The following is a 22,254-nucleotide window of genomic DNA, read 5'->3' as shown; positions in this document are numbered from 1 at the left end:
ACACACAAATAAATAATAAGATTTAAAAAAAAATGAAATAAAATAAAATAAAAAAATAAAATAAAAAATAAAATTTAAAAAATAAAATAAAATAAAAATGAGTAATAATAAAAATAAAAATAATAAATACATTAAAAATAAAAAAAATTAAAAAATTAAAAAAAAATAAAAAAATAAAAAATATATATATAACAATAATAAATGAATAAAAGCCTGGCAGGCCACCAGACCGCAGTCCCCGCCGGCCGACGAGGCAATGAGGGGTGCGCCGAACCCCAAACCCCCCATGCATGTGTACAAGGCCCCCAGAGTGTCTACTGTGTAGTTAAAATTAGGAGGTCAGCCGTTACAGCCGACCTCCAGTCCCTATTGATGTGTGTACTGTAGCGTGAGTGAGATATGTATGCTTGTGGGAACTAATAATGCAATACACTATTTGTTTGTGTCCATTGAAATGATTCTGATTCTCATCTAATGACAGCTACACGCAATTATTTTGTTGCTGAAAAGAAAAAAAGGGTTAAAAAAGAGCCATAAATCCAAAGTCCAGAAGGCAGTTGCAGAAAGAAACACAACAGGAAGTAAAAGAGGGCCTACATTGACCCCTGCTGGAATTATTAAGATAGTGGCAACAAATCCAGGAAATAAACTAACACCATAACCATAACCGGAAGCTATTAGTAGACTTCCTGTACTCTGCTGATGGTAAGCCACGTTCTGATATTGCTCTGCAAAATATTATATATTACACTAAAGCTAACGTGAGATTTATTGTAAGATACAGTTATTTAATAGCAGTTGAAATGCTACGTTGTGGAATTTTCGTTTTGAATTGGTTGTTGCTCACGTCAGATGTATTACTATTTTGCACTGAAGTCGATATTATTTTCCCCCTGTAGACATCGAAATCAGCAGAGGTGTTAACCACATATTGTGTGTATGTGCGTTCTGATCACTCATTGCAGGTAATAATTGTTGCACTATGTGCGTTTTACGTGTCAAGACGTTCATATTTAAATGTGTATTGTTCGCCATTTTAACATGCGAACAACGTGGTCTGTCATATTCGCTAGTCACCACCAGAGGGTGCTAAAGGTCCATTTAGTTATTTGTGTCATGTATTGTATTTTGTATTTTTTTTATTTTCTATTTCATAAATATTTAAAATAGGATGATGTTGGTTAAAAACCAAGTTAAAAATATGTTTTATTGAATTAATTGTAATACCAGTAAAGATAAAAGCAAGTTAAAACCACTATACGATCACACACGAAAAAAGTATACTGTTAAAAACCATTGTATTAAGTCACATCTGTAATTGCATTTCATGTAATTGTAAAAATATGAAAATGTTATGTACTTGAGCAGACTTCCTGTACTCTGCTAATGACTTCGAAATCAACAGAGGTGTTAACCACATATTGTGTGTATGTGCGTTCTGATCACTCATTGCAGCTACCAGTAAAGAACCACATCACCCAATCCAGCCTGTGTGTGGGTTCTTGGCGGGACGGGTACACAACAGTTACATATATATGCTTTTATTATTAAATCAACATAAAAAACACAAGATACACTTACAATTAGTGCACCAACACAAAAAACCTCCCTCCCCCATTCACACTCATTCACACAAAAGGGTTGTTTCTTTCTGTTATTAATATTGTGGTTCCTACATTATATATCAATACAGTCTGCAAGGGATACAGTCCGTAAGCACACATGATTGTATTTTTTTATGACAAAAAAAAATGTTTTACCTTGAAAATCATTTTTTACCTTGAAAAAAAAAATGTACCTTGAAAAAAAAATGTTATCTTGAAATTTTTTTTTTACCTTGAAAATCATTTGTTTACCTTGAAAATCATTTTTAACCTTGAAAAAAAAATTTTACCTTGAAATTTTTTTTTTACCTTGAAAATCATTTTTTACCTTGAAAATCATGTTTTAACTTAAAACATTTTTTTTAAATTTAAAAAAAAAAAATTAAATTTTTTTTTTTTTAATTTTTTTTTCCATTTTTTTTTCATTTTTTTAAAACATTTTTAACTTTTTTTAAAACTTTTTTTTAACTTTTAAATTTTTTTTTACCCTAAATCTAACCCTAACCCTAATCTTAACCATAACCCTAACCTTAACCCTATCCCTAACCCTAACCCTAAAAAAAATGTTAAATGTTAAAATTGTTTTAAAAAATTAAAACAATTTAAAATTGTTTTAAATTGTTTTGAAAAATACAATTTTTTTTTTTTTTAATTTAAATTTTTTTTTTAAAAAAGTTTTAAAAAAAGTTTAAAAAAAGTTTTAAAAAAAATATGTTTATATATATATTTTTTTTTTTTAAATAAAATTTTTTAAAAACATTTTTAGAAAATTAAAAAAAATTGAAAATAATTTTTTACCTTGAAAATAATTTTTAACCTTGAAAAAAAAATTTGACCTTGAAAAATTTTTTTTACCTTGAAAATCATTTTTTACCTTGAAAAAAAAAATTTGAAAAAAAAATGAAGGATAATAAATGATACAGAGGGAGGTCTCTAACAGCCTACAATGAAGAGAGCTTGGCCATGGCAGAATTCAAGCTGCAGGGCAAGGAGTTTGAAGTGCATTAATGAACTCATATGGTGAATATCTTGGAGAAAGCACACTGTCAGAAAGTGTTTTAGTCTTATCTTATTCTGACGCAGTTTTGAGATGTTAGATTTCCTGTGCTCTTAATTTGGCGATCTAGTCTGAGACGTCATTTCCTGTTTGTAGCGTTTCTGCGTAATATGGGCTCTTGTGTAAACAGCATTGTGTGCGTTCCTGACTAAAATGTAAGTATACGTCGAATATAGCCGTTTTATTAATGCTAAAAGGCCTATAATGTGTTAGATGTAGCCTTAAACGAGTGTTTGTTTGCAACAATGTTTCTGCTTGACGAAGTAATTCGCCAGCTCAACTTTCGCCCTGTTAATACTTCTTGTTACACAGTAGTTACCCTATCCTACCACGAGAGGGCGACACAGACCACGTTTAAATCACTGTCTAAATCAACAGTGCTTATTCTCCATTCATCTCTTATGGACTGCTTTAATAGTCCATGTACATTTGTTTGTATATTTGTTTTATAACACATTGTAGAGTATATTATATTATATATAATATTATACATATCCTGTTGTATTATTGCATATTATATTGCCTAAATGTATCCTAATCATTATTTGTATGTGTTCCCTTTAGACCACACACACACCCCACACACACCTATACTACAATTGTTCAACTTCATCATTAAAGAGTGCCTGAAAGCCTCTCTGTGCCCTACTCTCTGACCGGAGTCCTTGTCCTAAGAAGATATCAGACCAGCATTCTGCATCCAGAGTAACCTACTCTATCACACACACCATCACTTGAAGTAAATAGTAGTATTTCAGTTTGAGCACATCATTAAATAGTTAGTTTGACATTTGCATGTAGACTGGAGTAGTTCAGGCAATACATGGGCAATAAGATGGGATGTTGCTATGTGACAGGAAGGAGGAATATAAAACCGCTTCGGCTTCTCCAAGTTAGGAGTGACACATTTTGTTGGACTTGACCTCCTCCAGGAACTGCAGTTCTGTATGACCACGCTCGCTTGGAATAAAGCAACTTTTTGTTCAGTCAAGCGTCTCTGACCTCATTTTTGATCCAGCCGCACTGCCGTGTCGCCCTTCTGTCCGGACCAGGATGACAAGACCAGAAATACACGTCAAGTTCAAATTGTTTAGTGCAGTGGTTCTTAACCTTGTCGGAGGTACCGAACCCCACCACTTTCATACGCGCATTCACCCAACCCTTCTTTCGTGAAAAATAAAACGTTCTTTTTTTTTTTTTCAAATTCAAGACAAAGTTTTATGTTTTTGGTAACACTTTAGTATGGGGAACATATTCTAAGTAACAAAGATTTAATTTAGAGTTTTTTGGACACTAGGGGAACATATTCTAAGTAATAAAAACTTAATTTAGAGTTATTTGGTTAGGGTTAGGGCGAGTGGGGGGGTGAGGTGGGCGCGGTTTGGTGGTAGCGGGGGTGTATATTGTAGCGTCCCGGAGGAGTTAGTGCTGCAAGGGGTTCTGGGTATTTGTTCTGTTGTGTTTATGTTGTGTTACGGTGCGGATGTTCTCCCGAAAGTTTGTCATTCTTGTTTGGTGTGGGTTCACAGTGTGGCGCATATTTGTAACAGTGTTAAAGTTGTTTATACGGCCACCCTCAGTGTGACCTCCATGGCTGTTGACCAAGTATGCGTGGCATTCAAGGTGTTAATAAGTACTTAATAATGACTAGTTAAGAGACAATATGTTCCTTTTTTCTTTTCTTTTTTAATTTATTAATCAATCAACAAAACAATACACAACAACACCACAACAATGCAATCCAATTCCAAAACCAAACCCGTCCCAGCAATATTAAGAACAACAATAAACAGAGCACTTGAGGATACACAATTCCAATTGTAGTGAAACAAAAATGAACATTATCGACAACAGCATCAATATTAGTAACAATTTCAAAATAGCAGTGATTAAAAAACCCTCATTGATATCATCATTAAAAACATTAATACAAAATAATAAAAAAATGAGAAAAGAACAATAGTGTCACAGTGGCTTACACTTGCATCGCATCCCATAAGCCCGACAACACACCGTGTCCAACATTTTCCACAAAGATATAATAAATCATATTTTTGGTTCATTTATTAGTTGAAACAAATTTAAATAATGGATCCCATATTCCAATATGTGACTCATTATTATCTAAACTAAATGCAGTTTGTTCTACTGATATCATCTCCATAGCTTGTGTGTAGCAGTCAGTATGAGTTGGACTATCAACAGCTATCCATTTTTTTAATATTACCCTTTTTGTTATTATGCATATTGAAAGAAATGCATTTTTACTCTTTGATGACACTACTAAATTGATGGAGATCCCCAAGAATACAAGTTTGCAGTGTCATTGGGATGTTTATATTAAGGAATGTGATTGCTTCTTTTGTTGTTTTCAACCATAACTCTTTTATTCTCTGACATTCCCACAATAAATGAACAAGAATTGCCTCGGCTGCCCGACACTTCATACATAACTTGCTATCTACTACACCAATCTTAAACAGCTGAGAAGATGTCAAATACAATCTATTCAATATCTTGAATTGAGTCAGCTTATCTTTAATGCTTCTAAAGGACTTATTGGCATTTTTCCAAATATCATTCCATGATATGTGTCTTTCATCTAAAATGTTTAAGTCCATCATCCATTTCCCAACACATGCATCATTTGCATTTCTAGTGTGGTGTTCATTTATTATTCCATAAAATAGTTTAATTAATTTCTTAATTGTATCTTGATTAAAAAGTGCATCTTCCAGTTCATGGCTATTTAAAGACATACTTTCAGAGGATATGCATTTATTTACAGCGTGTTTTAAAGAGATAAAATGTAAACAATGATTTCTGGGTACATTATATTGATCAACTAAATCATTGAACGGTTTAAAATAGTTTTTATTAATAATATGATGAGGTTTAGTAATACCTCTGTCTTTCCATGTTGTCCATTTAACCACATTTTTATTAATGATAATATTAGGATTGTACCAAAGCTGTTGATTGACAGATGTCATTGGGTTGATTCCTAGTATTTTCTGGCACAGTTTTAGAATGTTAAAGGTGGCTTCTATTGGGCTCTGCCTCAACTCATTAGGTATTTTTTTAATATAATATAAACTCCCCACATCAATGTCCAAATTCATTAACATATTTTTTTCTATGTTGCTCCAGTCCTTATCTGCAGAAGAATGAAATAAGTGGCTTGCATGTTCACAAGCGAAGGAGATATAATAATGTAAGAAGTTTGGTAATTGTAGTCCTCCTTTATCTTGTGTACAAGACAACCTTAAGTATGAACATCTGGCCTTCTTTCCACACCAGATCAAATGTGATATCATTGTATGTATTTTCTTAAACCAACTTTTATTAACTAGGACAGGCATCATTTTCAGTATATAATTAACTGCTGGCAGTATACTCATTTTTACTATGTTCACCCGACCCCAAAGTGATATTTGGAGACGTGACCAGCGTTCAATTTTGGATTCTATCTTATTTTTTAAATGTTTAAGATTTAGATCTCTACTTGTATAAAGGTTTGGTGTAATGTGTAGTCCTAGATGTATGATTTCTGCCTCTTTCCATTTAATTTTGGAGTTCTGAACTTGTGATTTCTTGCAGTGTTTATTAAGTGGTAATATTTCACATTTGTCCCAATGGACTTTATATCTTGATAAACAGCCATATTCAGTGATGACATTATTGATATAGTGTAGAGAGGAGTTAACATGTGACAGCTAGAGAATTATGTCGTCACAATACACCCATAGCTTATTACACTGAGAGACAATTTTTATACCATGAATATTATTTTCACTTCTTATTTTTGCAGCTAAGGGTTCAATAACCAAATTAAATAATAATCCAGATGCAGGACATCCCTGTTTAACTCCTCTTTTTAACGAAAAAGGTTCTGCAATATGATTATTGGTTTTGACTGATGCCATGGGCCTTGTATAAAGCATCTTAATCCATTGTATAACATGATCTCCAAATCCAAATTTACGTAATGTGCAAAACATAAATGAGCAGTTTATGCGGTCGAATGCCTTCTCCGCATCAACAGTACATACTGCTGTGGGATAAGGGAGACTTCTAGCATAGTAAATAACATTAAACAATTTCCTTGTATTGTCTGAAGATTGTCGACCTTCCATGAAGCCAGTTTGGTCAGTATGAATTAATTTTCCTATTACATTTGATAATCATGTGGCTAAGATTTTTGCTAAGATTCAAAAGGATTCTCTCTTCATTCAATACATAGATTTCAGCAGGATCTACCCCAGTCTGCTGACATGCAAGCAGAGTAGTAGATTTTTGTAAAAAGCTTTTATAATTGTAAAGGACAATGTTTTATCAACTGATTGCAATAATGTAAATTTGTTTTAACTATTAAATGAACCAAAAATAAGACTTATTTTATCTTTGTGAAAATATTGGACACAGTGTGTTGTCAAGCTTATGAGATGTGATGCAAGTGTAAGCCACTGTGACACTATTGTTCTTTTTTTTGTTTTTATAAATGTCTAATGATAATGTCAATGAGGGATTTTTAATCACTGCTATGTTGAAATTGTAACTAATATTGATACTGTTGTTGATTATATTCATTTTTGTTTCACTACTTTTGGTTTGTTCTGTGTCGTGTTTGTGTCTCCTCTCAATTGCTCTGTTTATTGCAGTGTTGCTGGGTCGGGTTTGGTTTTGGAATTGGATTGCATTGTTATGGTATTGCTGTGTATTGTTTTGTTGGATTGATTAATTAAAAAAATAAATAAATAAAATAATCGAGTTTTTAAAAATGAGAATCGATTCTGAATCGCACAACGTGAGAATCGCGATTCGAATTCGAATAGGATTTTTTTCCCACACCCCTAGTAAGCACACATGATTGTATTTTTAAATGATACAGAGGGAGGTCTCTAACAGCCTACAATGAAGAGAGCTTGGCCATGGCAGAATTCAAGCTGCAGGGCAAGGAGTTTGAAGTGCATTAATGAACTCATATGGTGAATATCTTGGAGAAAGCACACTGTCAGAAAGTGTTTTAGTCTTATCTTATTCTGACGCAGTTTTGAGATGTTAGATTTCCCGTGCTCTTAATTTGGCGATCTAGTCTGAGACGTAATTTCCTGTTTGTAGCGTTTCTGCGTAATATGGGCTCTTGTGTAAACAGCATTGTGTGCGTTCCTGACTAAAATGTAAGTATACGTCGAATATAGCACGGTTATTAAAGCTAAAATGCCTATAATGTGTTAGATGTAGCCTTAAACGAGTGTTTGTTTGCAACAATGTTTCTGCTTGACGACATAATTCGCCAGCTCAACTTCCGCCCTGTTGATACTTTTTGTTACAGTAGTTACCCTATCCTACCACTAGAGGGCGACACAGACCACGTTTAAATCGCTGTCTAAATCAACAGTGCTTATTCTCCATTCATCTCTTATGGACTGCTTTAATAGTTCATGTACATTTGTTTGTATATTTGTTTTATAACACATTGTAGAGTATATTATATATAATATTATACATATCCTGTTGTATTATTGCATATTATATTGCCTAAATGTATCCTAGTCATTATTTGTATGTGTTCCCTTTAGACCACACACACACCCCACACACACCTATACTACAATTGTTCAACTTCATCATTAAAGAGTGCCGGAAAGCCTCTCTGTGCCCTACTCTCTGACCGGAGTCCTTGTCCTAAGAAGATATCAGACCAGCATTCTGCATCCAGAGTAACCTACTCTATCACACACACCATCACTTGAAGTAATTAGTAGTATTTCAGTTTGAGCACATCATTAAATAGTTAGTTTGACATTTGCATGTAGACTGGAGTAGTTCAGGCAATACATGGGCAATAAGATGGGATGTTGCTATGTGACAGGAAGGAGGAATATAAAACTGCTTCGGCTTCTCCAAGTTAGGAGTGCCACTTGTTGGACTTGACCACGCTCGCTTGTAATAAAGCAACTTTTTGTTCAGTCAAGCGTCTCTGACCTCATTTTTGATCCAGCCGCACTGCCGTGTCGCCCTTCTGTCCGGACCAGGATGACAAGACCAGAAATACACGTCAAGTTCAAATTGTTTAGTGCAGTGGTTCTTAACCTTGTTGGAGGTACCGAACCCCACCACTTTCATACGCGCATTCACCCAACCCTTCTTTAGTGAAAAATTAAAAAACAAAAATTTCAAATTGAAGACAAAGTTATATGTTTTTGGTAACACTAAGTAACAAATATTTAATTTAGAGTTTTTTGGACACTAGGGGAACATATTCTAAGTAATAAAAACTTAATTTAGAGTTATTTGGTTAGGGTTAGGGCGAGTGTGGTGGTGTTGAGTTGGGCGGGGTTGGGGGGCGGGGTTTGGTGGTAGCGGGGGTGTATATTGTAGCGTCCCGGAGGAGTTAGTAGTGCAAGGGATTCTGGGTATTTTTTCTGTTGTGTTTATGTTGTGTTACAGTGCAGATGTTCTCCCGAAAGTTTGTCATTCTTGTTTGGTGTGGGTTCACAGTGTGGCGCATATTTGTAACAGTGTTAAAGTTGTTTGTATGGCCATTCCTCCACCTTTTCCAGGACGATGGCATGGGAAGACATTATATGCATTAATAGCAACGTCCTTGTCAGAGACTGCTTTACTTAGCCACCTTAAGATAAGATAAGGAACTCTGTATTTTCTTGCTGGAATCCAGATTTTGACTAAGTCTAATTTTGGCAGGAGACTCCTATTATTGAAATGGAGGCCTGACCCGGCTCTAAATTCATCAGCAGTACTGATGTTATTGAAGCTGGGTCCTGCATTTGGTTGCACATTGCCTGATAGCAGAAGTAAAAGCAATATCAAGATTTTCTGTTTCATTTTGTGAGATAACCCAATGAAAACATTCTTTGGCGGAATTTGCGGCCCGCAGCTAATCTTTTAACGTCCCACGACACATTCTACAAATAATATATAAAAAAAACTAAATTGTGTAATAAAAGAGGTGAAAACAGGTGAAATGTAACAAAGAAAAGTTGCATTGTTGATTGTAATAAAGCTGCCATGCAGGTTGTTTTCTCTTTAAAGCTGTCATTGCTCAAAAATAATAATGAATCAAACTCAATGATATTATCAATTATTTAAACTATTCAAGGCTCCAATTACGTCACTTAAAACATTTGACTTCTAAATATTTTTCCGGAAAAATATTGGATATTTTGTGTTTGCCTTAAAAACAAAAGGTTTTTGACTAAAAGGGCAAAAACAAATAAAAAATGAAGAAGCTGTCACATACTCGCATGGCTGCTCTAGTTGTGACCCCAAGATGCAGGAGACAGGAGGACGACGTGCAGGTGAGAGTCTTTTAATTCCCACAGGGAGCACAAGGAGGTGCAGCAGGGAAGTGAACAGAAGCATAAGCAGCATACAGCAAACCAGAGTAACCTTTAACAAAACAATCCTTGAGCCCTGACTGGAGGGCGAGGCAGGCATAAATAGAAGCCAGCTGGTTAGTTCAAGTTAAAGTAGCAATGATTGTCACACACACACTAGGTGTGGTGAGATTATCCTCTGCATTTGACCCATCACCCTCACCCCATGACCAGGTGTGGCCAGGCTGCCAATCAGCGACAGGTGAGGAGGGAAAAGCGCTCAGGGAGACAAACAGGAAGTGGGACCAAAATAAGAGCGCTGACTAGGAGATAAACACAAACGCAAACAGACCATGTGACACCTGACGTGACAGGTCGTCACAGAAACGAGGGATGGATCTGAAGTTTATTGAGAGACTTAAGTGTTGAAAGTAAAAAAATAAATACATTTTTAAAATTTTTAAGACATTTTTTAATTGTCATTGCTCAAAAAATAATGAATTAAAATCAATGATGTTATGAATTATTGACCTATTTAAGATTGCAGTTACGTTTAGTAAAAATTATTATTTAGTGGTTTTGCCATAACAAAACAGGGTTTTGACAAAAAGGGCATAACATATTAAAAAAAGAATATGATATGGACAGATAAACCTGAAACTGATCTAGGGATTTAAGTGTTGAATGAAAAAATACAAGATAAATAAAAATGACTTATTTCTACCCTTGTTATGAGCGAGAGCCTTCCTGGTCGCCAAGAAAGCAGTGCGAGACGAGTGGAGAACAAACGGATTTATTGACAGAGATGTGACACAATGTGATATTGATCATAAGCAGCGGCCATTCAAAGAAAGAAGAAATCCTCGTCATGATGTCAAGGCCATTAAACGTGAGCCCCGAATGATTTTCTAGCCACCAGCGTTTAATGTTGAAAGTATTTTAACGGCCAAATAATAATAGATGGAATAGCGTGAGGAGCAGTGGGATGAAGAACAAAGCACATCTCCATGACGTCCCTCAGCGATGGAGACATCTCTCTGTGTTCCAGTGCACAAAGCATCCTGGAGGAAGAAGATGACTCAGCACATTCCCAACAGAAGCAAGTTGAACATCATCTTCACACAAGAACATTTGGAGGTGCAGACTTACTCAGCCTTCAGCCGCCACCTTCTCGGAGAGCTCCACGCCGCCGTGGCGAGCTGAGGGACAAACGCAAACGGTGAAGGAAGAACATCCAGAAGGTGCCTCGTCACTCACATCAGATCTTTGAGGTGTGACTTGGAAACATGTCTGCTCTTCTACTTCCTGACTAGGATACCTTCTTGATGAGTCAGCACACTTGAGGTCTCATTTGGCTGATCCTCATCATGAGGACTCATGTCAAACGTGAGATATGCCACACTTTGTATTGCGTGTGCTCACAGGAGGGTCTTTTATTGTGAAGGAGTCAGCTCAAGTTGGGATTTTCAGGCTAAACTTGTAACAAAGGTCCACATCAGACCTCCATGTGAGTGACGCTTCACCACGGCTTTGTTTCTTGCGGCTCAAAGAAAAGATGTTTTACTTACGAGCTGGATCGTACTGGGCTGAAATGAAAGTGAAACAAGGTGAAATGGACTTTTTCCTCACGTGTTTCTATGTGAGAGTGTGCGCTCTGTCTCTGTGGATCTTTGAGTGTTTGGCTGGAAGGCAACTAAAACATGCAGCCCGGATGAAAGCATCAACTCACGGCCTGGACCGAGAAGAAGAAGAAGAAGAAGAAGAAGAAGAAGACGGAGGACATTGGTGTCCCTCACCTTGTCTGTTTCTGTGACGCCTGACCATGGCGATGATGATGGCCGCCAGGACGGCCGCCACAGCGACGACCGCCGCCGTGGCAGCGAGGGCGACGCTCCAGTTGTCTGTGGAGAGCAAAAAAGCACAAGTGGAGTGACAAAGCATGAAGAGGAAACCTTCATGACTACTTTGCATGCAGACGTCAAGCGTTGTCATGGTGACATGGATCAATAATGGTGACAGGTGGACTTGTGATGGGAAACATCTCCAACTAAATGTGTCTTTCTCACCTTCATGGCTTGCGTTGCTCAGGATGCTTCTTCTCTCCAGCTTGGTGACCAGGTCCTCCTTGACGCCAGACAGCTGGAACACACATTCGTACTTGCCCTCCACCTCGGCCGTCACCTCCACTTTCAGCTCCACCGACATCTGGAAGGTTCCGTCGTGGTTGGGGAGCAGCTCTCCGTGCTCCACGTCCTCGAAGATCTGCTCGCCGTCTTTCCTCCAAAACAGGTCGGCTAAGTCGGGGTAGAAACCTGTCGCCATGCAGGTGACTGGAGAGGATGGCGTCTTCTGGAGGAGGAACACCTCTGGAAGCTCTGCACAGGAAGTGATGTCACGTGTGAACAGAAGACAACGTGGGGAGAAGGTGTGGATGGAGGTAAAGATGGAGAGAAGGTGTGGATGGAGGTAAAGATGGAGAGAAGGTGTGGATGGAGGTAAAGATGGATAGAAAGTGTGGATGGAGGTAAAGATGGATAGAAGGTGTGGATGGAGGTTAAGATGGAGAGACGGTGTGGATGGAGGTAAAGATGGAGAGAAGGTGTGGATGGAGGTAAAGATGGAGAGAAGGTGTGGATGGAAGTAAAGATGGGGAGAAGGTGTGGATGGAGGTAAAGATGGAGAGAAGGTGTGGATGGAAGTAAAGATGGGGAGAAGGTGTGGATGGAGGTAAAGATGGAGAGAAGGTGTGGATGGAGGTAAAGATGGAGAGAAGGTGTGGATGGAGGTAAAGATGGAGAGAAGGTTTGGATGGAAGTAAAGATGGAGAGAAGGTGTGGATGGAGGTAAAGATGGAGAGAAGGTGTGGATGGAAGTAAAGATGGAGAGAAGGTGTGGATGGAGGTAAAGATGGAGAGAAGGTGTGGATGGAAGTAAAGATGGAGAGAAGGTGTGGATGGAGGTAAAGATGGAGAGAAGGTGTGGATGGAAGTAAAGATGGAGAGAAGGTGTGGATGGAGGTAAAGATGGAGAGACGGTGTGGATGGAGGTAAAGATGGAGAGACGGTGTGGATGGAGGTAAAATGGAGAGAAGGTGTGGATGGAAATAAAGATGGAGAGAAGGTGAGAGAAAGAGAAAAGAGTATAAAGAGACAGAGTGTAATGTCAGTAATGTTCCTATAGGGGGAGTGCTAACATGTTAAAAGGTGAAAGTACAAGGTGTGCTTCTACCTGTTCTCATTAGGACCTTCTTCCCATTCTTCACATGCTTCTTCAAGTAAGAAGGACATTCCTCAGTGAAATAATACTTCTGGTAGTCTAGTAGAAATATGTTCTGGTCCCACTTGAGTTTGGAGGGGAAAGCTTGTGGTTTTGCTGCAGTATATGTCCATGTCTTCATGTCCAACGATATGAAATCTTCTCCATCATAACCTGACTGACGCCAACCTTTAACCTCATCAGTCTCATCATTCCATTCACATCCTGACATCCACTGGACAATGTGAACACCTGAGACACACAAAGTGTTGTAAAGCAGTCACACACACACACACACACACACACACACACACACACACACACACACACACACACACACACACACACACACACACACACACGAACACACACACACACACACACACACAAACACGAACACACCACACACACACACACGCACACAAACACGAACACACACACACACACACACACAATTACACACACAAACACACACACACACATACACAAACACACTCGCACACACAAACACACACACAAACACACACACAAACACAAACACACACACAAACACACACACAAATACATACACAAACACACACACACACACACGCACATACAAACACACAAACACAGACACACAATTACACTCACACACAAACACACACTCAAACACATACACAAACACACACACAAACACAAACACACAGACACACACAAACACACACACAAACACACACACATACACACACACACACAAACACACACACAAACCCACACACACAAACACAAACACACACACACACAAACACAAACACACACACAACACACACAAACACAAACACACCCACACACAGACAAAAACACACACATACACACACAAACACACACACACGCACACACACACACACACACAAACACACACACACACACACACACACAAACACAAACACACACACAACACACACAAACACAAACACACCCACACACAGACAAAAACACACACATACACACACAAACACACACACACGCACACACACACACACACACACAAACACACACACACACACACACAAACACACTCACACACACAAACACACACACACACAAACACACACACAAACACACAAACACAAACACACACAGACAAACACACACACACACACACACACACACACACACACACACACACACACACACACACACACACACACACAGTATTTGTGTAGGTTATTATGGGATGGACAGAGACAAGGTATATCAGTGCAGTAATGTGTGTTTTACTACAGTATAACAAGAGTACATCAAATATATTGAAGTAGTAGAAAGTTCAACATAAACAAACCTCCAGTTTGGTTGAAACGCTTCTTAAGAACTTCAAGGTTGTGTTTGTCAATTAACTCATGACGAACACTGATCTCTGTTTGTCTCTGCCAGTATTTTGGATCCTCTGCTGTGATTTTGTTCATCCAGTCCTGTTTGGATTCTGTTTTCCTGATGTTGCTGTCATAGTAACTAATCTCAACTCCATCAACATAACCAACAATCACATACTCTGGGAAGTTTGGAACTTGAGAGGACGCAGTGTAGAAATACTGCAGCGTGTGAATCACTGAAAGAAGAACACAACAACAAGATGACTTTTTATTATTTAGTTTCATGTTCAACAATCTTGCACTGTGAATATTTGAGCTCATTCAGTCTTCAGTGGGGTCTTAAAGTCAACATCAAACACTGCTAGATATCACAGTCAAGACTCACATGGTGTTCTATGACAAGTACAACACATGAATAATATATTTTATTATTGGACATCTGTTGACACTTTGAACATTTTGAAAATAAACATATCTTTTCTCCAATGGAGGCTGAATATGAACACAAGCTGTTCTGCCCATTTGATGTCGACTCTTACTGACACCTTGTGGCGGGATGATGTTACTACACTTGATTACTTTCTGACACTTCCGTGGTTGAAGATTTCAGGAAGTCAGTGTTCCTTCTTACAAGCCTTGGAAAAATAAGTCTTTCAACAAGAAAAAACTGAAGCGAAAACAAATAAAGGATTTCTCTGCTTCTAGAACTTTCTTGGAACACTTTGAATATTTTTTTGAGTGATAAAGAAAAAAGGAAAACAATAAAATATGTTTAAAAATAACCAGGATGAAGTAATAAAGAGCTTGAATAATATAAGAATGAATATAATTAATAAGTAATAGAAACTCTCAAAAGTGAAATAAGTGAAGGCACAAAGAGAATTGATGAATAATCATTTATAAAGTTATAAAAAGGACTTACCAGGCGTCACGCTGTGCATTTGCACGACCAGAAGAAAGAATAAAAACAAGTTCATGATGTCAGCACGAAACAAAAAGATGTTTGTCACTTTTAATCCCATTGACTGGCTGTGGCCAAAGTGCTGAACGTGGGGGAAAAGTGTGAGGCAGACGCTTCTGCTGGCACAATATCAAAGAAAGTGAAAGTGAAATTAGACACGGTGAAGCCAAACATTGACTGCATGCTTGTTTCTAAACGCAGCGACCGTCGCGAAAGATAAAGATGGTTTCTTATGACAAATAAATCATTTTTATTATGTTTTGACTTTTATTTTGTCGTAGCTGTCAAAAGTGAACACACTTATCCACATAGGTGAGTAGTAACCAGTTACATTTACTTAGATAAGAAACACAACTTTTACTTTGCTATATAACATTGTTACATTTATTGATATCATAGTTATTTATCATCTATTTAATATTGCTTGTCAAGGCCCTTGCTGGGAATTGTGGTCCCTCTGAAAGAGTATCTTTGTGGGCCCCTCTACCCCATTCATTGCCACCTTCAATCTTTGTCTTTTTTACTCTTCTTGACAGTGCCTGGCGTCATGCACACAATTTGTTTCATTTTCTTTCACGATGGACACTTAACAAGTCAGAGTATTATTATGTAAATGCTGTATTATTATTCAATGACACATTTTACAAGAGCACATGAAACACATCATGATAAGGTAACTAAGGTCATGATTCAGTAATTATTAAGAACAATGTTTCTTACTGAGTAGAAGTTGAATGTGTCACAATACAATTGTGTGTAACACACATGCACAGTCGCATCCTTGCTCTACAATCAACTGGCGACTGTTTTATGTAATGAACTAGTGACTTGTCCAGAGTGTAGCACAGTCAGGTGACAGCTAACGTAGGCTCCAGAGCAGTGGTTCTTAACTTTGTTAGAGGTACTGAACCCCACCAGTTGCGCATTCACCGAACCCTTCTTTAGTGAAAATAAATAAATAATTCTTAATTTAATCTTAATGTATAACTATTAATCATGAAATGATGTTATTATATTAAAGAAATACTAATAAAGATATATTTTACAAACAGAAAGTTACAGGAATGTACACATGATGTTTACATCTCATTGTGCAACATGTGAATGTTTTAGTGGGAACTAAATGCGATATCGGAAAGGGGTACAAATTATTTCCAAAGCAGGACCCCCACCCAGACATACAATACTAGTACACAGCTCATGAACAACAATATGTTGTGTTACTGTCATTGTAAGTGGGCCAAAACACTTATTTTAGAAATTAATCCCATGGAAATGACTTCTGTCATTTGATTATAATAATAAAACATTAAACTTGGTATTTAGTCAGGTTTGGGACAGGTGTGTTCCTGGTGTGGCCTCAGTGTGCACATCTAAGTTAAAGTACCAATGATTGTCACACACTAGGTGTGGTGAAATTTGTCCTATGCATTTGACCCATCAAATGTTTGTTCAGCCCCTGGGAGGTGAGGGGAGCAGTGAGCAGCAGCGGTGCCGCGCTCGGGAATCATTTTTGGTGATTTAACCCCCAATTCCAGCCCTTGATACTGAGTGCCAAGCAGGGAGGTAATGGCTCCCATTTTTATAGTCTTTGGTATGACTCGGCCGGGGTTTGAACTCACAACCTACCCATCTCAGGGTGGACACTCTAACCACTAGGCCACTGAGTAGGTCCACGCATATGGAAAATTAGAGGGAACATTGTTTGGGGGTATCCATAATACGCCGATAGGGAGAAGTTTTTATTTACACGATGAGTCGGGTGTGTCCTGACCTCCGCGGTGGAGGCTCCGCCGAAATCCTGAGGCCGACTCACCGAACCCCTAGGGTTCGATCGAACCCAGGTTAAGAACCACTGGTCCAGAGTCCAGCCTGCGCCCTGTCAAAGCTCATTCTACACACATTATTGTATGAACAAGTAGACTCATTGTTTCACTACTTTAACTCTCTCACTATTCTCAGAAAAAAGTTTTTAATGTTACAAACCACACAAAACAAGTCAAATGTTGAATTATAATAATCAATTAATGGCAGTCATTTTTATTATAACATTTTCTAATATAAATGATATGAAAAATATCTTGTTTTCATGAGCTGTACAAGATGGCGCCGCTGTAGTGGCTGCTGGTGGCAGGAGCTCTGTGCTCTTGTGTCATCCTTTTGTGTTCCGGATATTTTCCCTCTTCTTTTCATGTGGGCTTGTTTTTGCCTTTTGGGGCTGTGTGACAAGGGGTAGCACTTTCATGACTTCTGCCGAGAGTTAGTGGGCGGCCGAGGCTGGAGTCGGCTCTCTTGGTTGCTTTGTTGGGTCTGCTCTTGTCTCTGGCCATGCTCCGCCCACCCTAGCAGACGATGTGTAGAACACCACAGAGTGTATATGTTTGTTTTTTGTTGTTGTTGTTCTACTTTTGAGGCTGTGTGTAAAAGTGGCTGGTTGCATCAGCTCTGCTCTTTTAATGTCTTTAATGTCCTTTGTGGTCTTTAACACACATGTTTATTTGTGCTATGGCTATGAGTTTTTTTCCCATTGGCCTCAGTCTGGACCCCCTCTCCAGGGGCCCAGGTTTACACTGATTTTTTTTCCTCACCCCCAGCGTTTACCTGTTTCTCACCTTTTTTTTAAGAGGCGCCGGAAGTTGGCAGACCCTTCAGTGATCCTGTTCTGTCTCCCTGTAATGTTTGTTTGCTCCTGAATGGGATTGTGCTGAAAATCTGTATTTCTCCTCGGGGATTATTAAAGTATTTCTGATTGTGATTCTGTATGTGGTATGTCTGGGTGGGTGTCCTACTGTGTAGAATTTGAGACATGTAACCCTTTCAGAGATCACATTTTGTTCCCCTTCAAACATTCACATTTTTCACAATGAGATGTGTGCTGTTGCACAAGCATGGGATAAAGTGTGTAACTTTTTGTCTGTAAAATACATCATTGCAGAGTTTTTTTTATTAGCATGTATGTAATCTAGGAACAGCATTTCATAATTAATATCCAAAACCCCAAACCAGTGAAGTTGTCACAATGTGTAATTCCTATAAAAAAAACAGAATACAATAATTTGCAAATCCTGTTCAACTTATATTCAATTGAATAGACTTTCAAATAGATTTTCAATGGGAGACAGGTCTGGACTACGGGCAGGCCAGTCTAGTACCCGCACTCTTTTACTATGAAGCCACACTGTTGTAACACGTGGCTTGGCATTGTCTTGCTGAAATAAGCAGGGGCGTCCATGATAACGTTGCTTGGATGACAACATATGTTGCTTCAAAACCTGTATGTACCTTTCAGCATTAATGGTGCCTTCACATATGTGTAAGTTACCCATGCCTTGGGCACTAATACAACCCCATATCATCACACATGCTGGCTTTTGAACTTTGCACCTAGAACAATCCGAATGGTTCTTTTCCTCTTTGTTCCGGAGGACACAACGCCCACAGTTTTCAAAAACAATTTGAAATGTGGACTCGTCAGACCACAGAACACTTTTAGACTTTGCATCAGTCCATCTTAGATGAGCCGGGCCCAGCGAAGCAGGCGGTGTTTCTGGGTGTTGTTGATAGATGGCTTTTGCTTTGCATTATAGAGTTTTAACTTGCACTTACAGATGTAGCGGCCAACTGTAGTTACTGACAGTGGTTTTCTGAAGTGTTCCTGAGCCCATGTGGTGATATCCTTTACACACTGATGTGGCTTTTTGATGCAGTACCACCTGAGGGATCGAAGGTCACGGGGATTCAATGTTGGTTTTCAGCCTTGCTGCTTACGTGCAGTGATTTCTCCAGATTCTCTGAGTCTTTTGATGATGTTACGGAGCGTAGATGTTGAAATCCCTAAATTCCTTGCAATAGCTGGTTGAGAAATATTGTTCTTAAACAATTTGCTCAGGCATTTGTTGACAAAGTGGTGACCCCGTCCTTGTTTGTGAATGACTGAGCATTTCATGGAAGTGTCACGACCAGAACAGGACTCTGAACACAGATGCAGGATTTGAAGACAATATATTTATTTGGACAAGGGAAGGGGTCCAAAACAGGAGAAACAAACAGGCTATAAAAACACAACTGACCTGAGCTCTAAACTAACAAAAATATCAATAACTCAAAAACGCTCCGTCTACGGAGGGAAAAAGGGGCTATGAACAAAAAACTACTATGTATAACAAAAGCCGCTCCAATGGAGGTGATGCTAGGAAGCTATTCTTACCTGAGAAAACTTACAAATCAAAATACTCCCATGGATCCAAAAAAGATACAAGAAACGTGGCTGTGGCTGTGGACAATGCTATGGCAAGGGAACGCTGGAGGTACGCACATGAAGTAACGAGACACTCTGGCACAAGACAAGAGGAGGACGAGACATTTATACACATGAGGGAGTGTGACACAGGTGGGAACAATCAGGCAACCAGGAGAGACTTCAGACCAGTGAAACAGGAGGAAAGGCAAGTGACCTGAAACGAGAGGGAGAGTTAATCTTTCAAAATAAAACAGGAAATGGCAAGACAACATGACAACAGACGAAACCCAGACAAGACTTCACCCAGGTGTGACAGGAAGCTGCTTTTATACCCAATCATGGCACCCACCTGTTCCCAATTAGCCTGTTCACCTGTGGGATGTTCCAAATAAGTGTTTAAACATTCCTCAACTTTCTCAGTTTTCCAGTTTGAACGTTAAATATCTTGTCTTTGACAGGAAGCTGCTTTTATACCCAATCATGGCACCCACCTGTTCCCAATTAGCCTGTTCACCTGTGGGATGTTCCAAATAAGTGTTTAAACATTCCTCAACTTTCTCAGTTTTCCAGTTTGAACGTTAAATATCTTGTCTTTGCAGTCTATTCAATTGAATATAAGTTGAAAAGGATTTGTTGTATTCTCTTTTTATTTACCATTTACACAACGAGACAACTTCACTGCTTTTGGGGTTTGTATATTGAAAAAAAGAACATTAAAAAATAATAAAGTCCACAAAAATGTATCAATCCATTTTTTTTAAATTAGCCCCTTAAGTCGTTTAGCAGCTATAAAATGATGTTGCTGAAAAGAGGATATGTGTCAAATGTGTGTGTGTGGAGCACAAGCACTGATCCTGCAGCCGTGTGTGGAAGTGTCAGTGTGCACACTTACTAAATAAAAGCTAAATAGTGCTGGCACCACAGCGATGAGTGTTGATGATGTCATGTCTGTTGATCATGTTTTTGTTTGGCCATGTGCTGTTTGTTTTTTTGACTCTTTTTAGTTCCTGGTTGCACTTCCTTGTTTGTTTGTTACCTTGACAACCATTAGTGTCACCTGTTTCACGTCTTGGACTCATGCACCTGATTCATTTGAACTCACGCACCTGTTTTCAATCACCACATGACTATTTAAGCCTGTCATTTTCTGTTGGTCTGCCTGGCGACATCACATTCATGCTCTGCACTCTTGACACGCTGCTTACTCTGTCCAGGTCATAGTTCATGCTGCTCTTTTCTTGCCACGTAAGTTTTTTGTTTATTCAAGCCACTGTTTTGTACCTCCGCTGTGAGCGCCTTTTGTTTGTTCCTTTTTTTCCATAGTTCTGCCTTTGTGCTAGTTTTGTTTTATTAGCCAAGTTTGTTCACCGCCTTGTGCGCGCCTTTTGTTTATACTTTTTATAGTCTATTATTAAATCATGTATTTACCTTCACGCCATGTCCGGTCCAAATCCTTTGCGCCATGGGAAAACAAACCACGCCAAAGTCCAAGTCTTGACAGATAAATCATATTGGGCGTGATAAATCATTATATTGGCATTTTCTCCCAGTATCGTGGCTGTTTTAATGATCAGCATATATTCTGCATATTATTTTGCATATTCTGCTCACTTAAAAGACGCCATCCACTTTGCACAGGTTTAGTAGATCAGCTCTGCGTGTGCCATCAGGTTTGCACCTGTTTTAGTACACGCAAACCTTTAACAAATCAGGCCCTGTGAGTCCAACTCCATCCTGGAGAAGAGGATTGTACTTTGTCACACCTGTGCAACTTGGGTGTGCCACCTGAAGACTAAGCTCCTGCTGGTAGCTCTTAACCACAATAAGGTGACAATCTCAAATATGAAAGTGAAATCAATTCAATAAAGTATCCTTGATCCACATTTTTCAACCCATTTATCTTAACTTGATGGCCTAATTCTTCAACTGAATGTTCACCTTTAGTAGGACTTCACACACAATAGTCAATATTTACAAAAGTGACAAGTACAGTCCACTTATGAAGAAAACAAAAACATTCTTCTCAAACTAGTTCATCAACAAGTCAGCTGCATCATGCCTCAAAGTTTCCGCATTCTCCACTTATTCACACACAGAGAAACTTAACAGCACTGCCTACACTCTAGACATAGTCATCTTTTTTTTCAGCTTGTCTTTTACTCGACCAACTAACATGGAGTCATCAGTTCCCCTCTTCTTTGACATTATTTTCATTTCATTGTGTTGTCTGACCAGTAAACACTTGCAGCGTGAGGAAGTCCACATTGACACAAATAATGATAGCCTGCATCTTACTTTTCATCAACAGCAATAACAACTGACAGCCCTTTTTCATCTGTTTTAATTATGAGACACAATTGTGTCAAAGTCATGATTTTTTTTATTTCATGCTTGAAATAAGAAATGATTACTTTAAAAAAGTAGTTTTATACTTGTGAGTGT

General features: G+C 38.4%; 2 protein-coding genes across 3 annotated transcripts in view; both read right to left on the bottom strand.

The window, feature by feature from the left end:
* The window catches only part of LOC133609863 (SCAN domain-containing protein 3-like), a 229,434-nt gene that overhangs the window by 192,903 nt on the left and 14,277 nt on the right, over positions 1-22,254 (bottom strand). The gene's annotated exons all lie outside the window — the stretch shown is intronic.
* LOC133609158 (major histocompatibility complex class I-related gene protein-like) lies at positions 11,151-14,704 on the bottom strand. Its single transcript, XM_072913560.1, has 4 exons — positions 14,581-14,704; positions 12,068-12,376; positions 11,798-11,902; positions 11,151-11,200 (listed from the first exon to the last, which is right to left on the bottom strand). The coding sequence occupies exons 1-4, from the start codon at positions 14,702-14,704 to the stop codon at positions 11,151-11,153; spliced, it is 588 nt and encodes a 195-aa protein (XP_072769661.1).

The sequence above is a fragment of the Nerophis lumbriciformis genome, linkage group LG07, assembly GCF_033978685.3.
Source record: "Nerophis lumbriciformis linkage group LG07, RoL_Nlum_v2.1, whole genome shotgun sequence".
Classification (NCBI taxonomy): Eukaryota; Metazoa; Chordata; class Actinopteri; order Syngnathiformes; family Syngnathidae; genus Nerophis; species Nerophis lumbriciformis.
This window is presented reverse-complemented; position numbering and strand designations above follow the sequence as displayed.

Coding starts and splice junctions, on each gene's coding strand:
- LOC133609158 (XM_072913560.1), bottom strand. CDS start 14,704: ATGAACAAAATCACAGCAGAGGATCCAAAATACTGGCAGAGACAAACA. Junction 12,377..14,580: donor GCGTTTCAACCAAACTGGAG/GTTTGTTTATGT, acceptor CTTCCTGTGCAG/AGCTTCCAGAGGTGTTCCTC. Junction 11,903..12,067: donor GAGCAACGCAAGCCATGAAG/GTGAGAAAGACA, acceptor TGCTCTCCACAG/ACAACTGGAGCGTCGCCCTC.